At 43.8% G+C, this 20,534-nt stretch overlaps 1 protein-coding gene across 2 annotated transcripts in view; it reads left to right on the top strand.

The window, feature by feature from the left end:
• The window catches only part of LOC110494173 (serine/threonine-protein phosphatase 6 regulatory ankyrin repeat subunit C), a 33,747-nt gene that overhangs the window by 2,066 nt on the left and 11,147 nt on the right, over positions 1 to 20,534 (top strand). Inside the window, exons 2-27 of one of the 2 annotated variants that reach the window (XM_090205573.1) lie at positions 1,236 to 1,319; positions 5,130 to 5,208; positions 5,388 to 5,458; positions 5,714 to 5,914; positions 6,144 to 6,231; positions 6,782 to 6,924; positions 7,133 to 7,345; positions 7,631 to 7,709; positions 7,987 to 8,101; positions 12,986 to 13,068; positions 13,363 to 13,480; positions 13,587 to 13,655; positions 13,792 to 13,932; positions 14,022 to 14,081; positions 15,441 to 15,552; positions 16,050 to 16,121; positions 16,437 to 16,638; positions 16,816 to 16,903; positions 17,124 to 17,241; positions 18,194 to 18,413; positions 18,547 to 18,634; positions 18,842 to 18,925; positions 19,065 to 19,210; positions 19,477 to 19,559; positions 19,975 to 20,057; positions 20,298 to 20,389. In XM_090205573.1, coding sequence (XP_090061699.1) covers positions 1,236 to 1,319; positions 5,130 to 5,208; positions 5,388 to 5,458; positions 5,714 to 5,914; positions 6,144 to 6,231; positions 6,782 to 6,924; positions 7,133 to 7,345; positions 7,631 to 7,709; positions 7,987 to 8,101; positions 12,986 to 13,068; positions 13,363 to 13,480; positions 13,587 to 13,655; positions 13,792 to 13,932; positions 14,022 to 14,081; positions 15,441 to 15,552; positions 16,050 to 16,121; positions 16,437 to 16,638; positions 16,816 to 16,903; positions 17,124 to 17,241; positions 18,194 to 18,413; positions 18,547 to 18,634; positions 18,842 to 18,925; positions 19,065 to 19,210; positions 19,477 to 19,559; positions 19,975 to 20,057; positions 20,298 to 20,389 — 2,932 coding nt within the window. Of the gene's footprint in view, positions 1 to 1,235; positions 1,320 to 5,129; positions 5,209 to 5,387; positions 5,459 to 5,713; positions 5,915 to 6,143; positions 6,232 to 6,781; positions 6,925 to 7,132; positions 7,346 to 7,630; positions 7,710 to 7,986; positions 8,102 to 12,985; positions 13,069 to 13,362; positions 13,481 to 13,586; positions 13,656 to 13,791; positions 13,933 to 14,021; positions 14,082 to 15,440; positions 15,553 to 16,049; positions 16,122 to 16,436; positions 16,639 to 16,815; positions 16,904 to 17,123; positions 17,242 to 18,193; positions 18,414 to 18,546; positions 18,635 to 18,841; positions 18,926 to 19,064; positions 19,211 to 19,476; positions 19,560 to 19,974; positions 20,058 to 20,297; positions 20,409 to 20,534 lie in introns of both variants that reach the window. The other variant, XM_036950250.2, reaches the window with a different exon arrangement.

The raw sequence follows: 20,534 nt of genomic DNA, 5'->3' as shown, positions 1-20,534 counted from the left end.
CTAGTTAACGAGACACTACGTTAATCAATAATAAGCTAACTTCACTTCCATCAGCTGTTACGATTGAATCACACTGCGTGATGAGGCGTTTTCCAAGTACGTTGTGTTGGGTGCATGCAGCTAGCTAGTGAGCAAATCTGACTAGTGTCTGTCTGCTAGTAATTCCCAATCAAGTTCAAATGGCTTGCTAATGACAATCATCCACCCTGTGTTATCAGGGAAGCATCACACCAATATCATGCTGACATGTAGTCTGACTATGACATAGTTTTATGTGATTCAGGCGAACATTTCAAACAACTTTGCAAGAAATATTCACAGGAGGATCGGTATGTCATTAGGGTGGCTTGGGGATAAACGTCATTAGGCTAGAATGTATGCGTTCACTGCTGCCCGCGCGCGTCTCTGTGTCGACCACTCATCTCTGCCTTGGCAAACATCTGTTTTCTCGAACCACATTGCATTTAGTCTCCCAGGGCAATGAATGCAAGTCAATGATATTAGTAGTAAATATTAGTATTTCCCTAATCATGTCCAAATTAAGCAATACGGCCAGAGGTGTGTTATATGGCCAATATACCACGGCTAAGGGCTGTTCTTAGCAGGATTCAATGCACAGTGCCTGGATACAGCCATTGGGTGCCTTATTGCTATTATAAACTGGCTACTAACGTAATTAGAACAGATTTCTTTTCGTCGTACCTCTTGTTATATGACCCTTGGTGCATTGTCTGATATACCACGGGTTTCAGCCAATCAACATTCAGGGCTCAAACCACCCAGTTTATAATAATTTCGAAGTAATTTTGAGTTACACAAATTTGAGATACTTTAGGATGATTTGGACAGGAAGGGCGAAAATTAAAAAAAATACATTAAAACCTCAACCCCATCTAAATAAAATAAAAATAATATAAATCATAGTGAGGATATTAATAGTGAGATGTGCAATGTCATTTTGTTCCTATATTTGATTTATTGAATTAAAATAAGATCATTTGACTTCTGTTTTTAAGAGTCAATTACTCAAACGCCAAAATAAATTGTATGAAAATGTGTTAAATTCAATCTTCAGGGAGCATTTTGTCCCATAGAGGGGGGTGTTTTTCCCCAATGATTTTCCCCGATATCCCCGATAGCTGGGCAACCCCCCCCCACCCCCTTGTTTTTTGACTCTTAAAAACATGGTATTTATTTGAACTCAGAATTTTTCTTGTGTTTATATTCTCTTCCAGACTCCACTGGTCCAGGCTATATTTAGCCGAAATGCAGAAGAAGTGAAGTTTTTGTTGCACAAGAATGAAGAAGTCAATGCACTGGTAAGATGGCTCGCTACATATGAACATGACCCCGTGTGAATCAATTTCCTCCACATCTCGCTTAACGGGCCAGCCAGTTAAGCAGGAAGGGATTACCTGTCAAATCCTCTACATGCTTTGACCTTCCTGTCAACTTTGAATCAGATATAGTTAATATCACACAGAGTCAATCAATCATCCTTTGGACCAGTAATGTTATACCCACAATATTTTGCACTTCACATTCTTGGTTTCAGCTTCCAACAGTAGCTATGCATGTTGTTCTCTTAAAGAGCCATCTTGTGAGTGTAAGCTGTGTTTTGTGTGTGTGTATGTGCACTGAACGTAAATGCACGTGGCCCATGTATTTGAGGACAAGGAGCAGATTAGCTTATGGCTAAGGGATTGATGGGAGGAAAAGCTTAGCAGTAAGGGAGTTTGGGCATCTTCCATCCAAGTAAGTAGCTGGTCAGTTCAGGTTCCTCCTCTCTGGTAATCTGACCAGTTGGCTGTCAAGATTAAAGGACCCCCCCCCCCCCCCCCCCCCCAGAGGAAGTTGCAGCCACTATTTCAATGTAATTTCCTGTCCTAAAGAAGAAATGCACATTTAGGTTCCACCTCCAAATAATGAAGGCTACTTATGCATATAAAAAAATTGGGTGTGGGAATTTCCACGTGGAGTTAATAACCATCAACAAATAGGGCAATGACAGCTGTCGGTGTAGCTAGCTAGCATGATAATATTATCTAGCTAGCTAATGTTATCTGTTGTTGCTGTTTTTTGTTGTTGACTACACCATATTCAAAAGATTAGCCAGCTTGTGCTATAGCAGGTTCTGGAGCTGGATTCGTCATAATCATTGCTGTAGGGAAAACATCGCTAGAGATGGAAACCACTGGCCTATCTTTGACTTCGCCATCTATTATTATCTCAAGTTTTGGCATCTTCCTTAAATTGCATCCGCAAATCCGCCATAGAAAGTTAGAAAGAGAAATATGAAGCTCCGGTAATATGGACAACTATTGAAAGATAGTTGATGTGTTTTTCTATATTGTAATGGACACGGTGCAACCTTTGGTAGGTAGGCTGTTTCGGCTGCAGTACGAATCCTATCATATCACACAATTTATAACATTTCTAAAATGGTCAGGTGTGTATGAATGTGTATTATATATATGTATGTATGTATGTATGTATGTATGTATGTATGTGTGTATGTGTATTTTAAATGTTTTATTATACAGACTAGATGAAAAAATAAGTGAAAATGGGCAATTTTCAGTTTAAAATAAAATAAAACGGAGGTGCAAAAACATGTTTAATTTGCTCCATGGCTGAGGCGGTCAAGTGGACACAAGGCTGTTTGGCTCATCTCAGTCATGAAGAGGAAGAACTTTGCAGCTGTTTCTGATTTAATAAACACATGCCATGCTAGTCGTTGGTAACATTAAAATAAAACCCAGCTCTAAAAATAAATGTAGGTTGAAATTAATTTTTGTCATATCATAGGAAAAGACAATGCATTCACATGGATTTGCACAAAGTGGGCATTTCGGATTTGTCACAACAAGGCCAAATATACATTGAGCCCCGAAGTATTGGGGCAGTGACACATTTGGTTCTTTTGGCTCTGTACTCCAGCACTTTGGATTTGAAACAATACAAGGTTAAAGTGCAGACTGACAGCTTTAATTTGAGGGTATTTTCATACATATCGGGTGAACCGTTTAGAAATTACAGCACTTTCTGTACATAGTCCCCCTATTTTAGGGGACCAAAAGTATTGTGACAAATTCACTTATGTCTATTAAATTAGTAGAAAGTAAGTGTTTTGGTCCTATATTCATAGCATGCAATTACTACATCAAGCTTGTGAATCTACACATTTCTTGGATGCATTAGGTGTTTGTTTTGGTTGTTTAAAATGTTTTTGTGCCTAATAGAAATTAATGGTAAATGTATTGTCATGTTGGAGTCACTGTTATTGTAAATATCAATTGAATATGTTTCTAAACACTTCTACATTAATGTGGATGCTTCCATGATTAAGGATATTCCTGAATGAATCATGAATGATGATGATGATTTAGAGGCATAAGTATCATACCCCCCCCCCCCCCAAAAAAAATATGCTAACATCCCCTGTCATTGTAAGGGTGAGCGGTTAGCATGTCTTGAGGGTATGATATTTGTGCATCTGTAACTTTCTCATTCATCATAGTCATTGTATTGTTTCAAATCCAAAGTGCTGGAATACAGAGCCAAAACAACGTGTCACTGTATAATACCATCGTCTTTCAGCTTGAAAAAGTGGATTTCGACTTATGTGGGCTATTAAAGAACCCTGACACAATGCTCTAGGTCCACTTTACAAACACACACAAACAGGCAGCCTCGCAGGAGCTAAAACAGGGAGAGGCTAGAAACTTCTACAGTGAGAGGAAGGGGTGTTAAATTGAGTGCATGTTTTCAATCAGCACTGGTTCAAATATGGCTTGGTGCCAGCATGTAAATTCAGTAGCTGCAATTTGTCAAATGTCACAACAAAAACTTAAATCAGTAAGTCAGTTTGTATTATATGTTAATATACTTTGCATTTGTCATGGAGTCAATATTTGGCAGAGGTCAAATATTATACCACTGTAAATACTCAGTTGTGGCCACTAGACCTGGGGCTGTATTCAATCACTACTTAAAGTCAAAGAATCTGTTCAAGCACAGCAAAAAAAAAACGGTTTTAATTAATATGCTGTTGAGCTTCCTGTACTTCACTTTCACATAGTTAACAGAGTTTTGTTGCCTTAATGCATCCAAACATGAATTATTGCAATGCAAGACAGATTACATATTTAACTTGTACGACCAAAACCCAGTCAGTCAGTCCGTCAGTCAGTCAGTGATTGAATGATGCGTATGGAGAATAAGACTGTGATTTCCTTACTAGGGCTGCAATGAGTGAGGCCTGAGCCATGAGTCATTCACTTGTGGGTTTACACTGACTGCACACATTCCAGTACGGAGGACAGGGTCATCTAAGAGGCTAGAGATGCCTGAGCAATTTTACTCACCAAGGTGGATTTCAAGCCCCACTTTTGTTGCCTGGCTACTCGGACTCCTTGCGCTGCCAAACGCTAACGTTAGTTTCTTCTCTGCAACGAGTCTGGATCTGAGTACCTCCCAATGATTTCTAGAATGTAATCATATTCGGACCATTCGGATTGGTCACAAAAAAAACGATTGGTTAGTCCAGAGCTAAAATGCACGTGGGTATGCTGCGTTTTGAAAGTTAGAGTTTAGTTAGAGATGATCCAATCGCTGATAACTTTATGTACAGCGGCACTCATTTTGACGTCAACACAAACTTCTTCAACGATGGCAGTCTCAGACTGAAGTATGTAGCAAACATCGAGAGCAGTGGAATAATTCAGTTTGAGTCGCCAGGGAACTTTCAGTTTGCAGAATAAAAAAATCCGGTCTACCTCCTTGCAAAATAAAGCAGACCTAACCCCGACTGATTATTTTGTGAGTTAAAAGTTCCACTGTGCATTCATATTGAATATTCTTTTAACTTGAATTTTTTGCAGGATGATGGCAATTTTTATTCATGTATTTTTAATGTCCTGTGATTGAAAGCTATTTTCCATAGTTGGTGTGAAGTTCAAGCCTGTCATGTTAGATGTAGCATGTCTTATATTCTTTGGCTTTGGGGTTTATCGTTCAACTCACTGTTTGTTTTTATTACACTGCCTTAGGATGATATCAGAACCAACAGTGGGCTTAAATCTGGGATCTTGCTTACTGTTGTTTCTCTGTCTGCTGTCTCTCCTCAGGACCAAGAACGCCGTACCCCCTTACATGCTGCTGCGTGTTTGGGCGACGTTCACATTATGGACCTTCTCATTAATTCAGGTAACGTTCTCCAGCACGAGACAGACCGTTTTCAGAGGGATTCGCATTGTTCACTCAATTATCCCTATCCTATTTTATTTATTTTTTTAAAGGTTGAGCTGAGCTACAGAATAGTTGACTGAGTTCGTCCTTCATCTCTCACTCTCTCTCTCTTGCCTGCTTGCTCCTCTCTCTCTCAGGTGCTAGTATTAACGCTAAGGACCAAGGCTGGCGGACTCCCCTGCATCGGGCAGCTGCCTCACAGAACGAAGTAAGACTATCTTTGCAGGACAGTGCTGTGTGAAGGCCATTTCAAATACAATATGTAAAACCTGCTACAGTCATTTACCTGGAATTCCTCATCAGTCTTAATAGCACTTCTTAGGGCTCATTTTCTTAGGTAACCAATATGGCAGATAAATTCATTTTCTCTCCTTCCTTGAATGAGTAGCTAGCTATATGAATGTCGGGTGATAAAGTTTCACTCCTCATACTTTTTTATTTATTCTCCTACCGTCTTTCCCAGAAGGCCGTGGGGCTGCTGCTGAGACAGGATGCGGAGGTCAATGCCCGGGATAAATTCTGGCAGACGCCGTTGCACGTGGCTGCGGCCAACCGGGCAACACGCTGCGCTGAGGCTCTCATCCCCAAGCTGAGCAGCCTGAACGTGGCGGACCGCTCCGGCAGGACTGCTCTGCACCACGCTGCACACAGCGGCCACGTGGAGGTCGGGTCACAGCGGGATTTTACGGTCATAGGGTGGAGGGTTTTGAGTAATACTGAAATGGCACCCAATCCCCTATAAAGTTCACTATTTTTGACCAGGATCCGCATAGTATCTGCTATACAGGGAACTGGTGCCATTTCAGACACATCCTCTTTGCTGAACTGGTCTTCCTCTCCTCAGAAAGGTGTCTTACTGTACCCATTTTAACTAATCTCCTGTCTGTATCCAGATGGTGAATTTGCTCCTCAACAAAGGGGCCAACCTGAGTGCCAGCGATAAGAAGGAGAGGCAGCCAATCCACTGGGCCGCATACCTCGGTGGGTGGGACCTTAGAATGGACACTTCCTTAAATTGACACACTTTCCTCTCCTTGTTCAAGAGGCTTGGCCTGAGCAAAGGCACTGATCTGGAAATCAACTTGCAGACTTCCTGTCAAGGGATTAGGGTTGTCACGATACCAGTATCCCAATCCAGATTTTCCATGCCAAAAAAGAAAACACAAATTGGACTAAACTCTATTGTCCTATTAAAAATCGACTATGTAAAATTGTGGGTGCTATAGCTTGTAAAATAAACAAATTTGACTAGGTGACAAATTAATGCTGTTTGGTTGTAACTTTGGTTTGGTTTTCCTCAAGAAATGAAATCCTCCATGTTTTGTTTCCTTGCCACGATACGTCCGAGTATTGTGATGCTGGTAGCGTGACAACCCTACAAAGGATCCTTGTCTACAAAGAAAAGCAAACCTGTGCCAAATTGCATATCCTCACACACAAACAGAAAATTGCCAAGGCTTTCGTTAACCTGTCTGTGTGTCTGTAGTGTCTGTATGTACCATGAATGTACGGTTGTCTCCTCTTCCCTCAGGGCATCTGCAGATCGTGAAGCTTCTTGTGGCGCGGAGCGCGGACGCCATGTGCAGGGACAAGCGCGGATATACCCCGCTCCACGCTGCAGCTGCCAGCGGCCAGATTGAGGTGGTCAAGTACCTGCTGCGGCTGGGTTCAGAGGTGAGGTGCCAGGGGGTGTGGCTTCCTATTGTTGAATTCTTTGCTTGTGTGTTTTTTTACATTTTTATTTATTATTATTATTATTATTATTTTTTTTTTACAAAAGTGCATTCCTAGTATAATTTAGGTTAGGGCCTATCAGGGATGTCTTCAGGCCCTATAACCATCTCACCATATAATTTCTGCCTTTTCTTTGTCTCCACGTCAGATTGATGAGCCTAACGCCTTTGGGAACACAGCGCTCCACATGGCGTGCTACACGGGCCAGGAGGCGGTGGCCAACGAGCTGGTGAACCGTGGCGCCAACGTCAACCAACCCAACCACCACGGTGGCACGCCGCTGCACCTGGCCGCTGTCTCAACCAACGGGGCGCTCTGCCTCGAGCTGCTAGTCAACAACGGTGCTGACGTCAACATGCAGGTCGGTCTGAGGACTCCCGGGAAATGAGGAAATGAGGGAATAAGGGATTGGTTGCACCCGAAATGGCACCCTATTCCTTATATAGTGCACTATGGGCCCTGGTCAAATGTAGTGCACTATATAAGGAATAGGTTGCCATTTGGGAGTCTTAGTCAACAGATGGCAGAAGTGGCATTTATAAACAAGGATATTTTGAATAACATCCCAAGTTGTTTTGTGTATGTTTGAGGTAAATCGATTATTTTCATAACAAGAAATGTTTTTGTTTCTCTCTTTCTCTCACAGAGTAAAGAAGGGAAGAGCCCTTTGCACATGGCCGCTATTCACGGGCGCTTCACCCGCTCCCAGATCCTTATCCAAAACGGTAACCACACACACATCATAAAACACAATATTATCACACACTACACTTCAAATACAAGGATAGTGTGTTTGTCCCTGAAATACTGCAGGCACTTTTCACAAACTTCAGTTGAAGCGCACCAGCCAAACATACACAACACTCATCCTCCAGCCCATAGCAACCACCACAACTCCAACAGCCGGATGGCATCTCATAACTGTGTGAAAAACAATATGGTGCAAATCTCCTCTGCCCCTAACCCCCCCCCCCCCCCCCTCTCTCTCTCTCGTATGTGCAGGTGGGGATATAGACTGTGTAGATAAATATGGCAATACTCCTCTTCACGTTGCTGCTAAGCACGGCCACGAGCTGCTGATCAGCACCCTGATGACTAACGGTGCTGACACAGCCAGGTGAGAGACTGTTTTCCATAAGCGCGGCTACTTTCCACAGAGGATCAGTTTTGAGTTTGAAATTGATGTGGAGTCATTTTGATCTGATCGGTATGGGATAGACTTTTTCACGAGAGACCATGCCATGCAACCGCCTCAGAGATTATGCGACACCTTCGGCAGGTGTACACGGAACAAGGCCCGTGAAAACGATGTGGAGTGCAATCGATTTTGTTTGAGTCTTGCTCACACAAAGCCCCAAAGCTGTGTGCTGACTGTGGACCCAAAGCATAAAGAGAAGATGAGATTGGTTCATGCATAATGGCACGCGTATAAGGGAACAATAGTGTCCACTACAATCAACAAATGTATATCTTGTAAACTTTTTATATCTTGTCATGAATTCGGAAAGTATTCAGACCCCTTCACTTTTTCCACATTTTGTTTCATTATAGCCTTATTCAAACATTTCCCTCATCAAGCTACACACCATAACCCATAATGAGAAAGTGAAAACTTTTTTTTTTCAAAATTTTTGCAAATGTATTAACAATAAACAGATACCTTATTTATATAAGTATTCATCAGACCCTTCGCTATGAGACTCGAAATTGAGCTCAGGTGCATCCTGTTTCCATTGGTCATGCTTGAGATGGTTCTACAACTTGATTGGAGTCCACCTGTGGTAAATTCAATTGATTGGACATGATTTGGAAAGGCACACACCTGTCTATATAAGGTCCCACAGTTGACAGTGCATGTCAGAGCAAAAACGAAGCCTAAGGTCAAAGGAATTGTATGTAGAGCTCCAAGACAGGATTGTGTCGATGCACAGATCTGGGAAAGAGTACCAAAATAAATTGCAGCGTTGAAGGTCCCCAAGAACACAGTGGCTTCCATCATTCTTAAATGGAAGAAGTTTGGAACAACCAAGACTCTTCCTAGAGCTGGCCGCTCGGACAAACTGAGCAATCATGGGACAAGGGCCTTGGTCGGGGAGGTGACCAAGAACCCGATGGTCACTCTGACAGAGCTCCAGAGTTCCTCTGTGGAGATGGGATAACCTTCCAGAAGGACAACTATCTCTGCAGCACTCCGCCAATCAGGCCTTTATGGTAGTGGCCAGAAGGAAGCCACTCCTCAGTAAAAGGCATGTGACAGCCCGCTTGGAGTTTGCTAAAAGGCACCTAAAGGACTCTCAGACCATGAGAAACAAGATTCTCTGGTCTGATGAAACCAAGATTGAACCATTTGGCCAGAATGCCAAGTGTCACATCTGCAGGAAACCTGGCACCATCCCTACGGTGATGCATGATGGTGGCAGCATCATGCTGTGGGGTTGTTTTTCAGCTGCAGGGACTGGGAGACTAGTCAGGATTGAGGGAAAGATGAATGGAGCAAAGTACAGAGAGATCCTTGATGAAAACCTGCTTCAGGGAGCTCAGACCTCAGACTGGGGCGAACAACCATATGCAAACATCCAAGACAACGCAGGAGTGGCTTTGGGGCAAGTCTCAGTGTCCTTGAGTGACCCAGCCAGAGCCCAGACTTGAACCCGATCGAACCTCTCTGGATAGACCTCTCTGGATAGACCTCTCTGGATAGACCTCTCTGGATAGACCTCTCTGGATAGACCTGTACAGCGACGCTCACCATCCAACCTGACAGAGCTGGAGAGGATCTGCAGAGAAGAATAGGAGAAACTCCCCAAATACAGGTGTGCCAAGCTTGTAGCGTCATACCCAATAAGACCCGAGGCTGCCAAAGGTGCTTCAACAAAGTACTGAGTAAAGGGTCTCAAAACTTACGTAAATTTCATTATTATATATATATATATGTACATATACAGTGCCTTGCGAAAGTATTCGGCCCCCTTGAACTTTGCGACCTTTTGCCACATTTCAGGCTTCAAACATAAAGATATAAAACAATTTTTTTGTGAAGAATCAACAACAAGTGGGACACAATCATGAAGTGGAACAACATTTATTGGATATTTCAAACTTTTTTAACAAATCAAAAACTGAAAAATTGGGCGTGCAAAATTATTCGGCCCCTTTACTTTCAGTGCAGCAAACTCTCTCCAGAAGTTCAGTGAGCATCTCTGAATGATCCAATGTTGACCTAAATGGCTAATGATGATAAATACAATCCACCTGTGTGTAATCAAGTCTCCGTTTAAATGCACCTGCACTGTGATAGTCTCAGAGGTCCGTTAAAAGCGCAGAGAGCATCATGAAGAACAAGGAACACACCAGGCAGGTCCGAGATACTGTTGTGAAGAAGTTTAAAGCCGGATTTGGATACAAAAAGATTTCCCAAGCTTTAAACATCCCAAGGAGCACTGTGCAAGCGATAATATTGAAATGGAAGGAGTATCAGACCACTGCAAATCTACCAAGATCTGGCCCTCCCTCTAAACTTTCAGCTCATACAAGGAGAAGACTGATCAGAGATGCAGCCAAGAGGCCCATGATCACTCTGGATGAACTGCAGAGATCTACAGCTGAGGTGGGAGACTCTGTCCATAGGACAACAATCAGTCGTATATTGCACAAATCTGGCCTTTATGGAAGAGTGGCAAGAAGAAAGCCATTTCTTAAAGATATCCATAAAAAGTGTTGTTTAAAGTTTGCCACAAGCCACCTGGGAGACACACCAAACATGTGGAAGAAGGTGCTCTGGTCAGATGAAACCAAAATTGAACTTTTTGGCAACAATGCAAAACGTTATGTTTGGCGTAAAAGCAACACAGCTGAACACACCATCCCCACTGTCAAACATGGTGGTGGCAGCATCATGGTTTGGGCCTGCTTTTCTTCAGCAGGGACAGGGAAGATGGTTAAAATTGATGGGAAGATGGATGGAGCCAAATACAGGACCATTCTGGAAGAAGACCTGAGACTGGGACGGAGATTTGTCTTCCAACAAGACAATGATCCAAAACATAAAGCAAAATCTACAATGGAATGGTTCAAAACTAAACATATCCAGGTGTTAGAATGGCCAAGTCAAAGTCCAGACCTGAATCCAATCGAGAATCTGTGGAAAGAACTGAAAAATGCTGTTCACAAATGCTCTCCATCCAACCTCACTGAGCTTGAGCTGTTTTGCAAGGAGGAATGGGGAAAATGTCAGTCTCTCGATGTGCAAAACTGATAGAGACATACCCCAAGCGACTTACAGCTGTAATCGCAGCAAAAGATGGCGCTACAAAGTATTAACTTAAGGGGGCTGAATAATTTTGCACGCCCAATTTTTCAGTTTTTGATTTGTTAAAAAGTTTGAAATATCCAATAAATGTCGTTCCACTTCATGATTGTGTCCCACTTGTTGTTGATTCTTCACAAAAAAATAGTTTTATATCTTTATGTTTGAAGCCTGAAATGTGGCAAAAGGTCGCAAAGTTCAAGGGGGCCGAATACTTTCGCAAGGCACTGTGTGTGTGTGTATATGTGTGTGTATATATGTATATATATATATATATATATATATATATATATATATATATATATATATATATATATACAAACATTTCTAAAAAACGGTTTTTGCTTTGTCAGTATGGAGTATTGTGTATAGTTTAATGAAGTAAAAAAAAAACCAGATTGAATCCATTTTAGAATAAGGCTGTAACATAACACAATGTGGTGAAAGTCGAGGGGTCTGAATACCTTTTGAATGCAGTGTATTGCCACATATTTATTATTGCAATTCGTCCTTTACAATTCTTCATGCACTGGTGCTTTTGTTTACAATTACAGCAAATAATTTCACCTGTGCACCTGGCTGATTATATTATGTTTTTTGTTTTGTCAAAAGAAGCTGTAACTGGACTTTTCTAATTACTTTAACTCTATTACTAATTGAATCTACAAATCAAAAGTTGATCAAGTGGATTACACTGCAATGTTTTTATTGTAAGGGAAACTAAAATAGGCTATAGGCCTATGTTTTTTGTTGGACTTTAGAATTATACAAATCATATCCTTGACTATCTAAACAAATAACTATTGGTATTTAAAAATATATATTTCGTCATGCCGTTACTCCTTTCTAATAGTTGATGCACCATTTATCAATCGTTGGTGCTTATGTTTGCTGCATCTTGTGGGTTGATATGCATCTGATGATCATATGCTAAAGGAGATGCCTGGCAACGTTCTCTAGCGGGTACTTATAGGCTGAAAGGCCTTAAGATGCTTTTGGGAAACAGGGCCCTGGTTTGTTAGTCTGCAGTCTGTCTCCCCTCTCAGTACCTGTGATATTTTTGTGCGCTGTGGTTGGCTTCAGTCAAATTAGCAAATATCTAATTGGGGGGGGGGGGGGGGGGGGGGCATGCTATCCTATATTTATTTATGGAAAACGCTGCTCACACACACACACACACACACACGCGGTTTGTTCTTCTATCCTTGTGGGGACCTAAAATAGATTTCCATTCAAAATCCTATTTTCTTAACCTAACCCCCTACCCTAACCGTAAACCTAACGCCTAAGCTTAAAATAGCCTTTGTCATCATGGGGACATAGGAAATGTCCCCACAATGGATCGTTTTGCTATCCTTGTGGGGACTTTCGGGGATTTTTGGTCCCCTCAAGGATAGAATAACCGACACACATATACACAGTCAGGTTACAGAAAATACACACAATTCAGGTGTAGAACAACTGTATTTATGGCAGAACAAGACATCTCTCCTGAGAGAATGTTGTCAGAAGATCAGCTCTTCCACTGCTTATGCAACATAATGGTCCTCTCAACAGAACTAGCAGCAAAGCTCGCATTTCTCTTCTAGTTAACATTGTATGTTACATATTTGAGACGATACAGTGTCTGATCTCCTTGCCCGTCTTATATCTTCCCTTATCCATCTGTCATTGTTTCTCACTCTTTCTCTGTAGGCAAGGGATTCATGGGATGTTTTCGTTGCATTTGGCTGTGCTCTACGGGTTTTCAGACTGTTGTCGCAAGTTACTCTCCTCAGGTAAGTCTTTAGACTGAAATTGTTGTTTGTATAATGGAAACGGATCATGTTCCATGGATGTGTACATTCAAATTGACCTAAGTAGTTGTTTATCAGATAGAATGTGAGAGGGCTCGTACATACAACACATTCTTTAACTACTAGCTTTTCCTCATTTAGTGTTATGTTCAGAAACAGAGATTTGAATAGATGTCCTTCTCACTACACACAAAGGCCATTGTTCTTTCCAGACCTCCTGATGTGGTCACCCTGTATGACCACACTTCCTGTTTTGTGCTGTCGCGCTTCCTGCAGGTCAGCTGTACAGCATTGTATCATCTCTAAGCAACGAGTATGTGCTGTCAGCCGGGTTTGACATAAACACCCCAGACAGCCTGGGGAGGACCTGCCTGCACGCCGCTGCCTCTGGAGGGTGAGCACGTGTACCCGCGCACACACCATTTTGTTAATGAAGAGAGAGCTTTGTTAATGGTTGTGTAATCGTCTCATTTGTATTTCTGTTCTCTCTTTGACTGCAGAAACGTTGAATGTCTTAACTTGCTGTTGAGCAGTGGTGCCGACTTGAGCAAAAAGGACAAACTGGGAAAGTGAGTGGTCTCATTCTGGAATTCAACTTGTTTTTCCTCATAGGATTCACTCTGACACAAATGCTATTTTATTCTCGTCCCTTCTCCCGTGAGTGTGACTCATCACCTCTCTCCTCTTCCCTCCCTCTCTTGGCAGAGCTCCTTTACACTACGCTGCTGCGAATGGGAGCTACCAGTGCACGGTTGCCCTGGTGAGTGCTGGTGCCGAGGTGAATGATCTGGACCAGAAAGGCTGCAGCCCCCTGCACTATGCTGCCGCATCGCAGACCTTCTGCCGGTGAGACACACACAACACACAGACAGAGGGGCAAAAAATATACCAGACTCCAAAATTTAACTGACTTTTTTTTTTTTTTTCCCCCCCAGAGTGGACAGACATTACTCAGTCGGACACCAGAGTGAGGAGAGGGCAAAGGAGGACTTTTTGTAAGTCTCTCACCATGATGTCATCTCAGTTTTATCCAGCTTAAACCATATAAACCTACCAACTGACCAAGCTCAAAAATGTTGGTTTTTCAGAAGATAGGAACTGTTTAGAAATGTACACTTTCCTGCAATGGTTTAAGTTCAAGTTAACCCGCCCATGTATACTGAACAAAAATATAAACGCGACATGCAACAATTTAAGATTCTACTGCGTCAGTCAATTTAAATACATTCATTAGGCCCTAATCTATGGATTTCACATTACTGGAAATACAGATATGCATCTGTTGGTTACAGATACCTTTAAAAATAAGGTAGGGGCGTGGGACCACCATTTGCCTCATGCAGCGCAACACATCTCCTTAGCATTGAGTTGATCAAGCTGTTGATTGTGGAATGTTGTCCCACTCCTCTTCAATGGCTACGCGAAGTTGCTGGATGTTGGCGGGAACTGGAACATGCCATTGTACATGTTGATCCAGAGCATCCTAAACATGCTCAATAGGTGTCATGTCTGGTGAGTGTGCAGGCCATGGAAGAACTGTGACATTTTCAGCTTCCAGCAATTGTGTACAGATCCTTGTGACATGGGGCCTTGCATTATCATGTTGAAACATGATGATAGTGGCAGAAGAATGGCATGACAAAGAGCCTCAGGATTTAGTCACGGTATCTCTGTGCATTCAAATTGCCATAAATAAAATGCAATTGTGTTCGTTGTCTAACTTATGCCTGCCCATACCATAGCCATACCATTGACATCAGCAAATGGCTCGCCCACATGACGCCATACACGTGGTCTGTGGGTGTGAGGATGGTTGGACATACTGCCAACTTCTATAAAACGAAGTTGAAGGTGGCTTATGGTAGAGAAATGAACATTAAATACTCTGGCAACAGCTCTGGTGGACATTCCTGCACTCAGCATGCCAGTTGCACGCTCCCTCAGCTTGAGACACCTTGACGTGTTGTGACTGAACTGCACATTTTAGTGGCCCAGTACAAGATGAACCTGTGTAATGACGTGCTGTGTAATCAGCTTCTTGATATGCCCCACCTGTCAGGTGGATGGATTATCTTGGCAAAGGAGAAACGCTCACTAACAAGGATGTAACTAAATTTGTGTACAAGATTTGAGAGAAATAAGCTGTTTGTGCGTATGGAACATTTCTGGGATCTTTTATTTCAGCTCATGAAACATGGGACCAACACTTCACATGTTGTGTTTATATGTTTGTTCATTGTATTTGACGGCTTGTTGTTTGATCACAATTTTTTTTCCTCTCTCTGTGGTGACATAGTTGTGTATCCAGAAGCTTGTTGGTTGACCTAACATGACGGTCTCCCCTGTATGTGTAGTTGTTTGGAGTATCTGCTGGATAACGGGGCTGACCCGGCTCTGAGGAACACCAAGGGTTACAGCGCAGTCCACTACGCAGCAGCCCACGGAAACAAGCAGAACCTGGAGCTGGTGAGTCAGTGGGAGGAGGGACTGAAGGTGTATGTGTGTGTGTGTGTGTGTGTGCATGCTACAGACAGACAGGCAAAGATGAGGCGTATGACGGATGCATTTCAACAGTGGCTTACCCTCCTCGTCTTCTGCACTATGAAAGAACAGGACAAGTGGCGGTGAAGTCCTAGTAGACATCCAACCATGTTGCTTTCACTAGTCCGTTGTTTTCAGATCAGTGCCGATGAAGACGAGGAAACTTTAGAGCATCGAGATGTGTTCAAATTTGCGCTTGGTTTGAAACTGGTCATAGCCTTTGTAAGAAAGTGGTATTTTCATCCACACCTTTAAGCGCTGGGAGTGGGTGTCGGTAAATCATTTACTTTCACTTCCTCGTCACAGGGCTAAGCTCAGGTGACTGAGTCGTGTACCGCTTCCTTTGGGAAGTGCAGTAATCTCTGAATGTGGTGCAGTATGTACAGGTTGTAAACTCCTGTCTTTGTCCCTCTGTTCCCCAGCTCTTGGAGATGTCGTTCAACTGTCTGGGAGACGTGGAGAGCAGTGTTCCAGTTAGCCCTTTGCACTTAGCCGTGAGTACGGTACACCCGCTGAGCTTCGTTTCCGCTGGCCTGAAGGTCTACTTGGCTGCACTGTATGCGCTTTCTATAGATTGTTTCAACTTCAAATGAACACATTGCACTAGTTTAATTACGGTCCCTCTTAGTTCTACAGTGCAAGTTCAAAGTTGGAGTGAACTATTAAACACACTTACCCAATGAATTGACACGTTTACACACTTCAGTTTGACTGTTGTGTGGTTCTAGTTCTGAAGTTGGAGTGTGATGTCCCTCGAACACAGTGACTCATCGCCATTCTCACACTCGTGTTTTTCTCCCTCCACCCAGGCGTATAACGGTCACTGTGAGGCGTTGGGGGTGCTGTCTGAAACGCTGGTGAGTCTGGACGTTCGGGATGCGGGGGGGCGCACTGCCCTATACTTGGCAGCCCAGAAGGGACACGCTCAGTGCTTGGAGGTCCTGCTGTCCCATGGGGTCTCCTGCCACCTCAGGGAGCGCCGCAACAAGTGGACCCCACTCCATGTCGCAGGTGTGTGTGTGCGTTTTCCACTTTCCGTGTTTTTTGTGATTGTTAGATTCTAATCCACAATGGTGTTTGGATGTGTGTATGAGCTTTTTTCAGTATTTTCAGTCTTCTCTGTTACCTGCTCTTCATTGTGTGTGTGAGCTTGTCTCAATATTTGACCTCCGTCACCACCTCCTCCAGCTTCCAACGGCCAAACAGACTGTCTGCTCATGCTGGTCAACCGAGGGGAGAAGGCTGACATCATTGACATTGCCGACGTACAGGGACAGTGAGTGACTGTCATTCATTTCTTGAACATGTTTGTTGAATAATGTGTTTGTTGAAAAATGTGTGTTTGTTGAATATGTGTGCACCCACTAGAATAGGAAAGATGATTTTTGCTGTTTTTTTAAACACAATTCTCAGGTAGTGGGATCCCTTTTTTTTAACCTACTGGTTATTTGTGTGTAAAAAACCCTGGGATTGTGTGTGTGTGTGTGTGTGTGTAGGACGGCTCTGATGCTGGCAGCTCTGGGCAGCCACACTGACTGTGTCCACATCCTGCTGGAGAAGGGAGCCGGGGTCGACGCCGCCGACAAGCGAGGCCGCACTGCCCTACATAGAGCTGTGAGTGTCCCCACCATGTGTATGTGCTTGGTCTAACCATAACATCTGCTAAATCTCAAAATATATTGCCAATGGGGGTCCCCTGCAGTCACATTCATCGAATCTGGGTAGATGGGACACTTAGAGAAACTGCTGATGAACTACACTATATATACAAAACTATGTGGACATCCCTTCAAATTAGTGGATTCTGCTATTTCAGCCACACGCATTGCTGACAGGTGTATAAAATTGAGCACACAGCCACGCAATCTCCATAGACAAACATTGACAGTATTTTTTCAATTTTATTTAACCTTTATTTAACTAGGCAAGTCAGTTAAGAACAAATTATTAATTCCAAAGACTGCCTACCCCGGGCCAAACCCTCCCCTAACCCGGACGACGCTGGGCCAATTGTGCACCGCCCTACGGGACTCCTTATCACGGCCGGTTATGATACAGTCTGGGATCAAACCAGGGTCTGTAGTGATGCAGTGCCTTAGACCGCTGCGCCACTCGAGAGCCTTACTGAAGAGCTCCGTGACTTTCAAAGTGGCACCGTCATAGGATTGTTTGTAAAATTTCTGCGCTTCTAGAGCTGCCCCGGTCAACTCTTTAAGTGCTGTTATTGTGATGTGGAAAGGTCTAGGAGCAACAATGGCTCAGCCGCGAAGGGGTAGGCGCCACAAGCTCACAGAATGGGACCGCCAAGTGCTGAAGCGGGTAAAAATCACCAGTCGTCTGGTGCAACACTCCCTGGAGACCAACTCTGTATTAATGCCCATGATTTTGGAATGAGATGTTGGGCGAGCAGGTGTTCACACAGTTTTGGTCATGTAGTGTATATTGACCTGCAGTGATGGTCCAAGAAAGTTATTCCTTTCAACTGTTCTTCTCGATCTCTCTGTCCTCTTTCTCTTGTCAGTGAAGGGTTCTGTCTCTTTAACTCTTTCTCTGTCTCCTCCTGCAGGCGGTGATGGGCAGTGAGGACTGTGTGTCGGCCCTGCTGGAGCATGGTGCTTCGGCTCTGTGCAGGGATTTCCGGGGGCGCACCCCCCTGCACCTGGCCGCCTCCTGCGGCCACATGGAGCTCCTGCGCAGCCTGCTGCAGGGTGCCACACGCACCGACCCCCTTGACTCAATGCTGGACTACAGCGGATACACTCCCACCCACTGGGCCGCTTACCACGGTGAGTCACACACACTACCTTCCCTGAGAGTCTACAAATAACCTCAGTGAGTAACACACAGTGTGGGATTGGGCCAAATAGCATTGAGAGAACTTCTAAACTGTGTCTTGACTCCATCTCTCGTCTCTTTCAGGGCACGAAGACTGTTTGGACGTTTTACTTGAACACAAACATTTTAGTATCCAGGAAGGAAACCCCTTCACCCCATTGCACTGTGCTCTGTGAGTACCGCCGCTGGTTCCCCCTGCTCTTTAGGGTTCTGGATTCCGCTATTATTATCAGAGCTTCTGTTTTGAAAAACGTAAATCTGTCGGAATGATGAGACCTGGTGTTGAATTCATCAGAATGTTGACCTGGCTACTGCTGTCCTTTTTGTATGACGGAGAGATGGAGGATGTTTTCTCACAGTTTGTCTGGTTCCTTTCCAGAATAAATGGCCATGATGGTGCTGCTGAACTACTGGTAGAGACGGTCGGACCTCAGATGGTGAACATCAGAGACGCCAAAGGAAGGTGTGTGTCTGTCGTGACTTTCTGCATATGCCTTTGTGTGTACGGAGCTCTGTCAAGTCTGATGTATTGCAGCTTGCCACTCGCTTACCTGTCTCGGTCTTGTCTGTCTGGTGGTGGCTGTCCTGGGCTGTGCCTGAAGGACCCCGTTGCATGCAGCTGCCTATTCGGAGAGTGTTGGCGGGCTGCAGCTGGCCCTGGTCCAGGGGGCAGAGGTCAATGCCGTGGACACCACAGGACGCTCCGCCCTGATGGTTGCCGCCGACAACGGACGGACCGCAGCCGTCGGTGAGTGGCCAGAAAATAGACAATGTGATTATTGCACCCAGTAAATATGAGAACTGAACGTTTAGTGGGCTTATTAGTTTGGTATACATTTATGTTTTTATTTTATATGTATTTATTAAAAGTATTTATGAACTGTGTAATTGTGGACGCCACATCAAATGGCAACCCTTGCTAGTGACCATAGCAAGTGGAGGAAGCTTGTTGTCGACTGTTCTGCAGCCGAATGATGATGATGTGTAATTGTGAGAGATGTGTGAACCCAACAGAGATCCTGCTGCACCAGGCCAAGGCAGACCTGACCCTGTTGGATGTCAATGACAACACCGCCCTTCACCTGGCCTGCAGCAAGGCAAGACACTCCTTCATACGCCTAGCTGACACACGGTCTACTGTTATTTAGAATTATGACTCACTGTAGCCAAATTCACAACCTAAGTTATTTTAAAAACTCTGGCATCTATCAACTATACAGAAAACAAGCATGACAGATCCACATATCATTGGATAACTGCTTTACATCTTCAGATTGCTCATGTTTATTACTGTTGATACCAAAGCATTATTAGGTGGCAGGGAAATGGCATGTGTGTACTGTACTAATGGTTCAATCCCAGTGTACTAAACCTGACCTTTATGTGTTTCCCTGCAATAGGGGGTATATTTGTACATCAAGCTGCCTTGCGCTACAGAAACAGGAGATCTTGACTTTATAGGCTGTTCTCGGACAAGGCTCGCTTGCTTACTTAATGTGTTTTCTCCCACAGGCTCATGAGATGTGTGCCCTGTTAATCCTGGGAGAGATCAGCGACCCCTCCCTCATCAATGCAACGAACAGTGCACTGCAAATGTGAGCCATCATCATCGCAGAGACTCAACCTTTCATGAAAGACACTGTTCAACACTGTATAAAACCCAAGCTTCATCTCTCACTCAGCCCCTTTAAACTCCCAGTCTGTATGACTCCTAACTCCGGGAGTTAAGATGAATGAGAGCTGAAGCTGGGGGACCTATACAAAACCGTGAAGACCTTGCGTTTTGTTTACCCAGGTGGTCTATTGACTGTTTATCCCATTTCCCTCTTCCCCAGGCCCCTTCATATCGCAGCGAGGAACGGTCTGGCTACAGTGGTCCAGGTGCTCCTCAGCCAGGGGGCAGCTGTGATGGCTATAGATGAGGAGGGTGAGTCACCACAGTGTCGGTTAGTGTTGGCCATTTTCTTCTGTCGCTTCGGATAGGGTGTCTGATATGCATGTTCACCTCTTGACTAAGCAGGTTGTTATTGGAAACCATAAAAGAGAATTTGTTATTCTTAAATGTGAAATAT

This window comes from Oncorhynchus mykiss, chromosome 17 (assembly GCF_057628025.1).
Source record: "Oncorhynchus mykiss isolate SJ-2025 chromosome 17, ASM5762802v1, whole genome shotgun sequence".
Classification (NCBI taxonomy): domain Eukaryota; kingdom Metazoa; phylum Chordata; class Actinopteri; order Salmoniformes; family Salmonidae; genus Oncorhynchus; species Oncorhynchus mykiss.
This window is presented reverse-complemented; position numbering and strand designations above follow the sequence as displayed.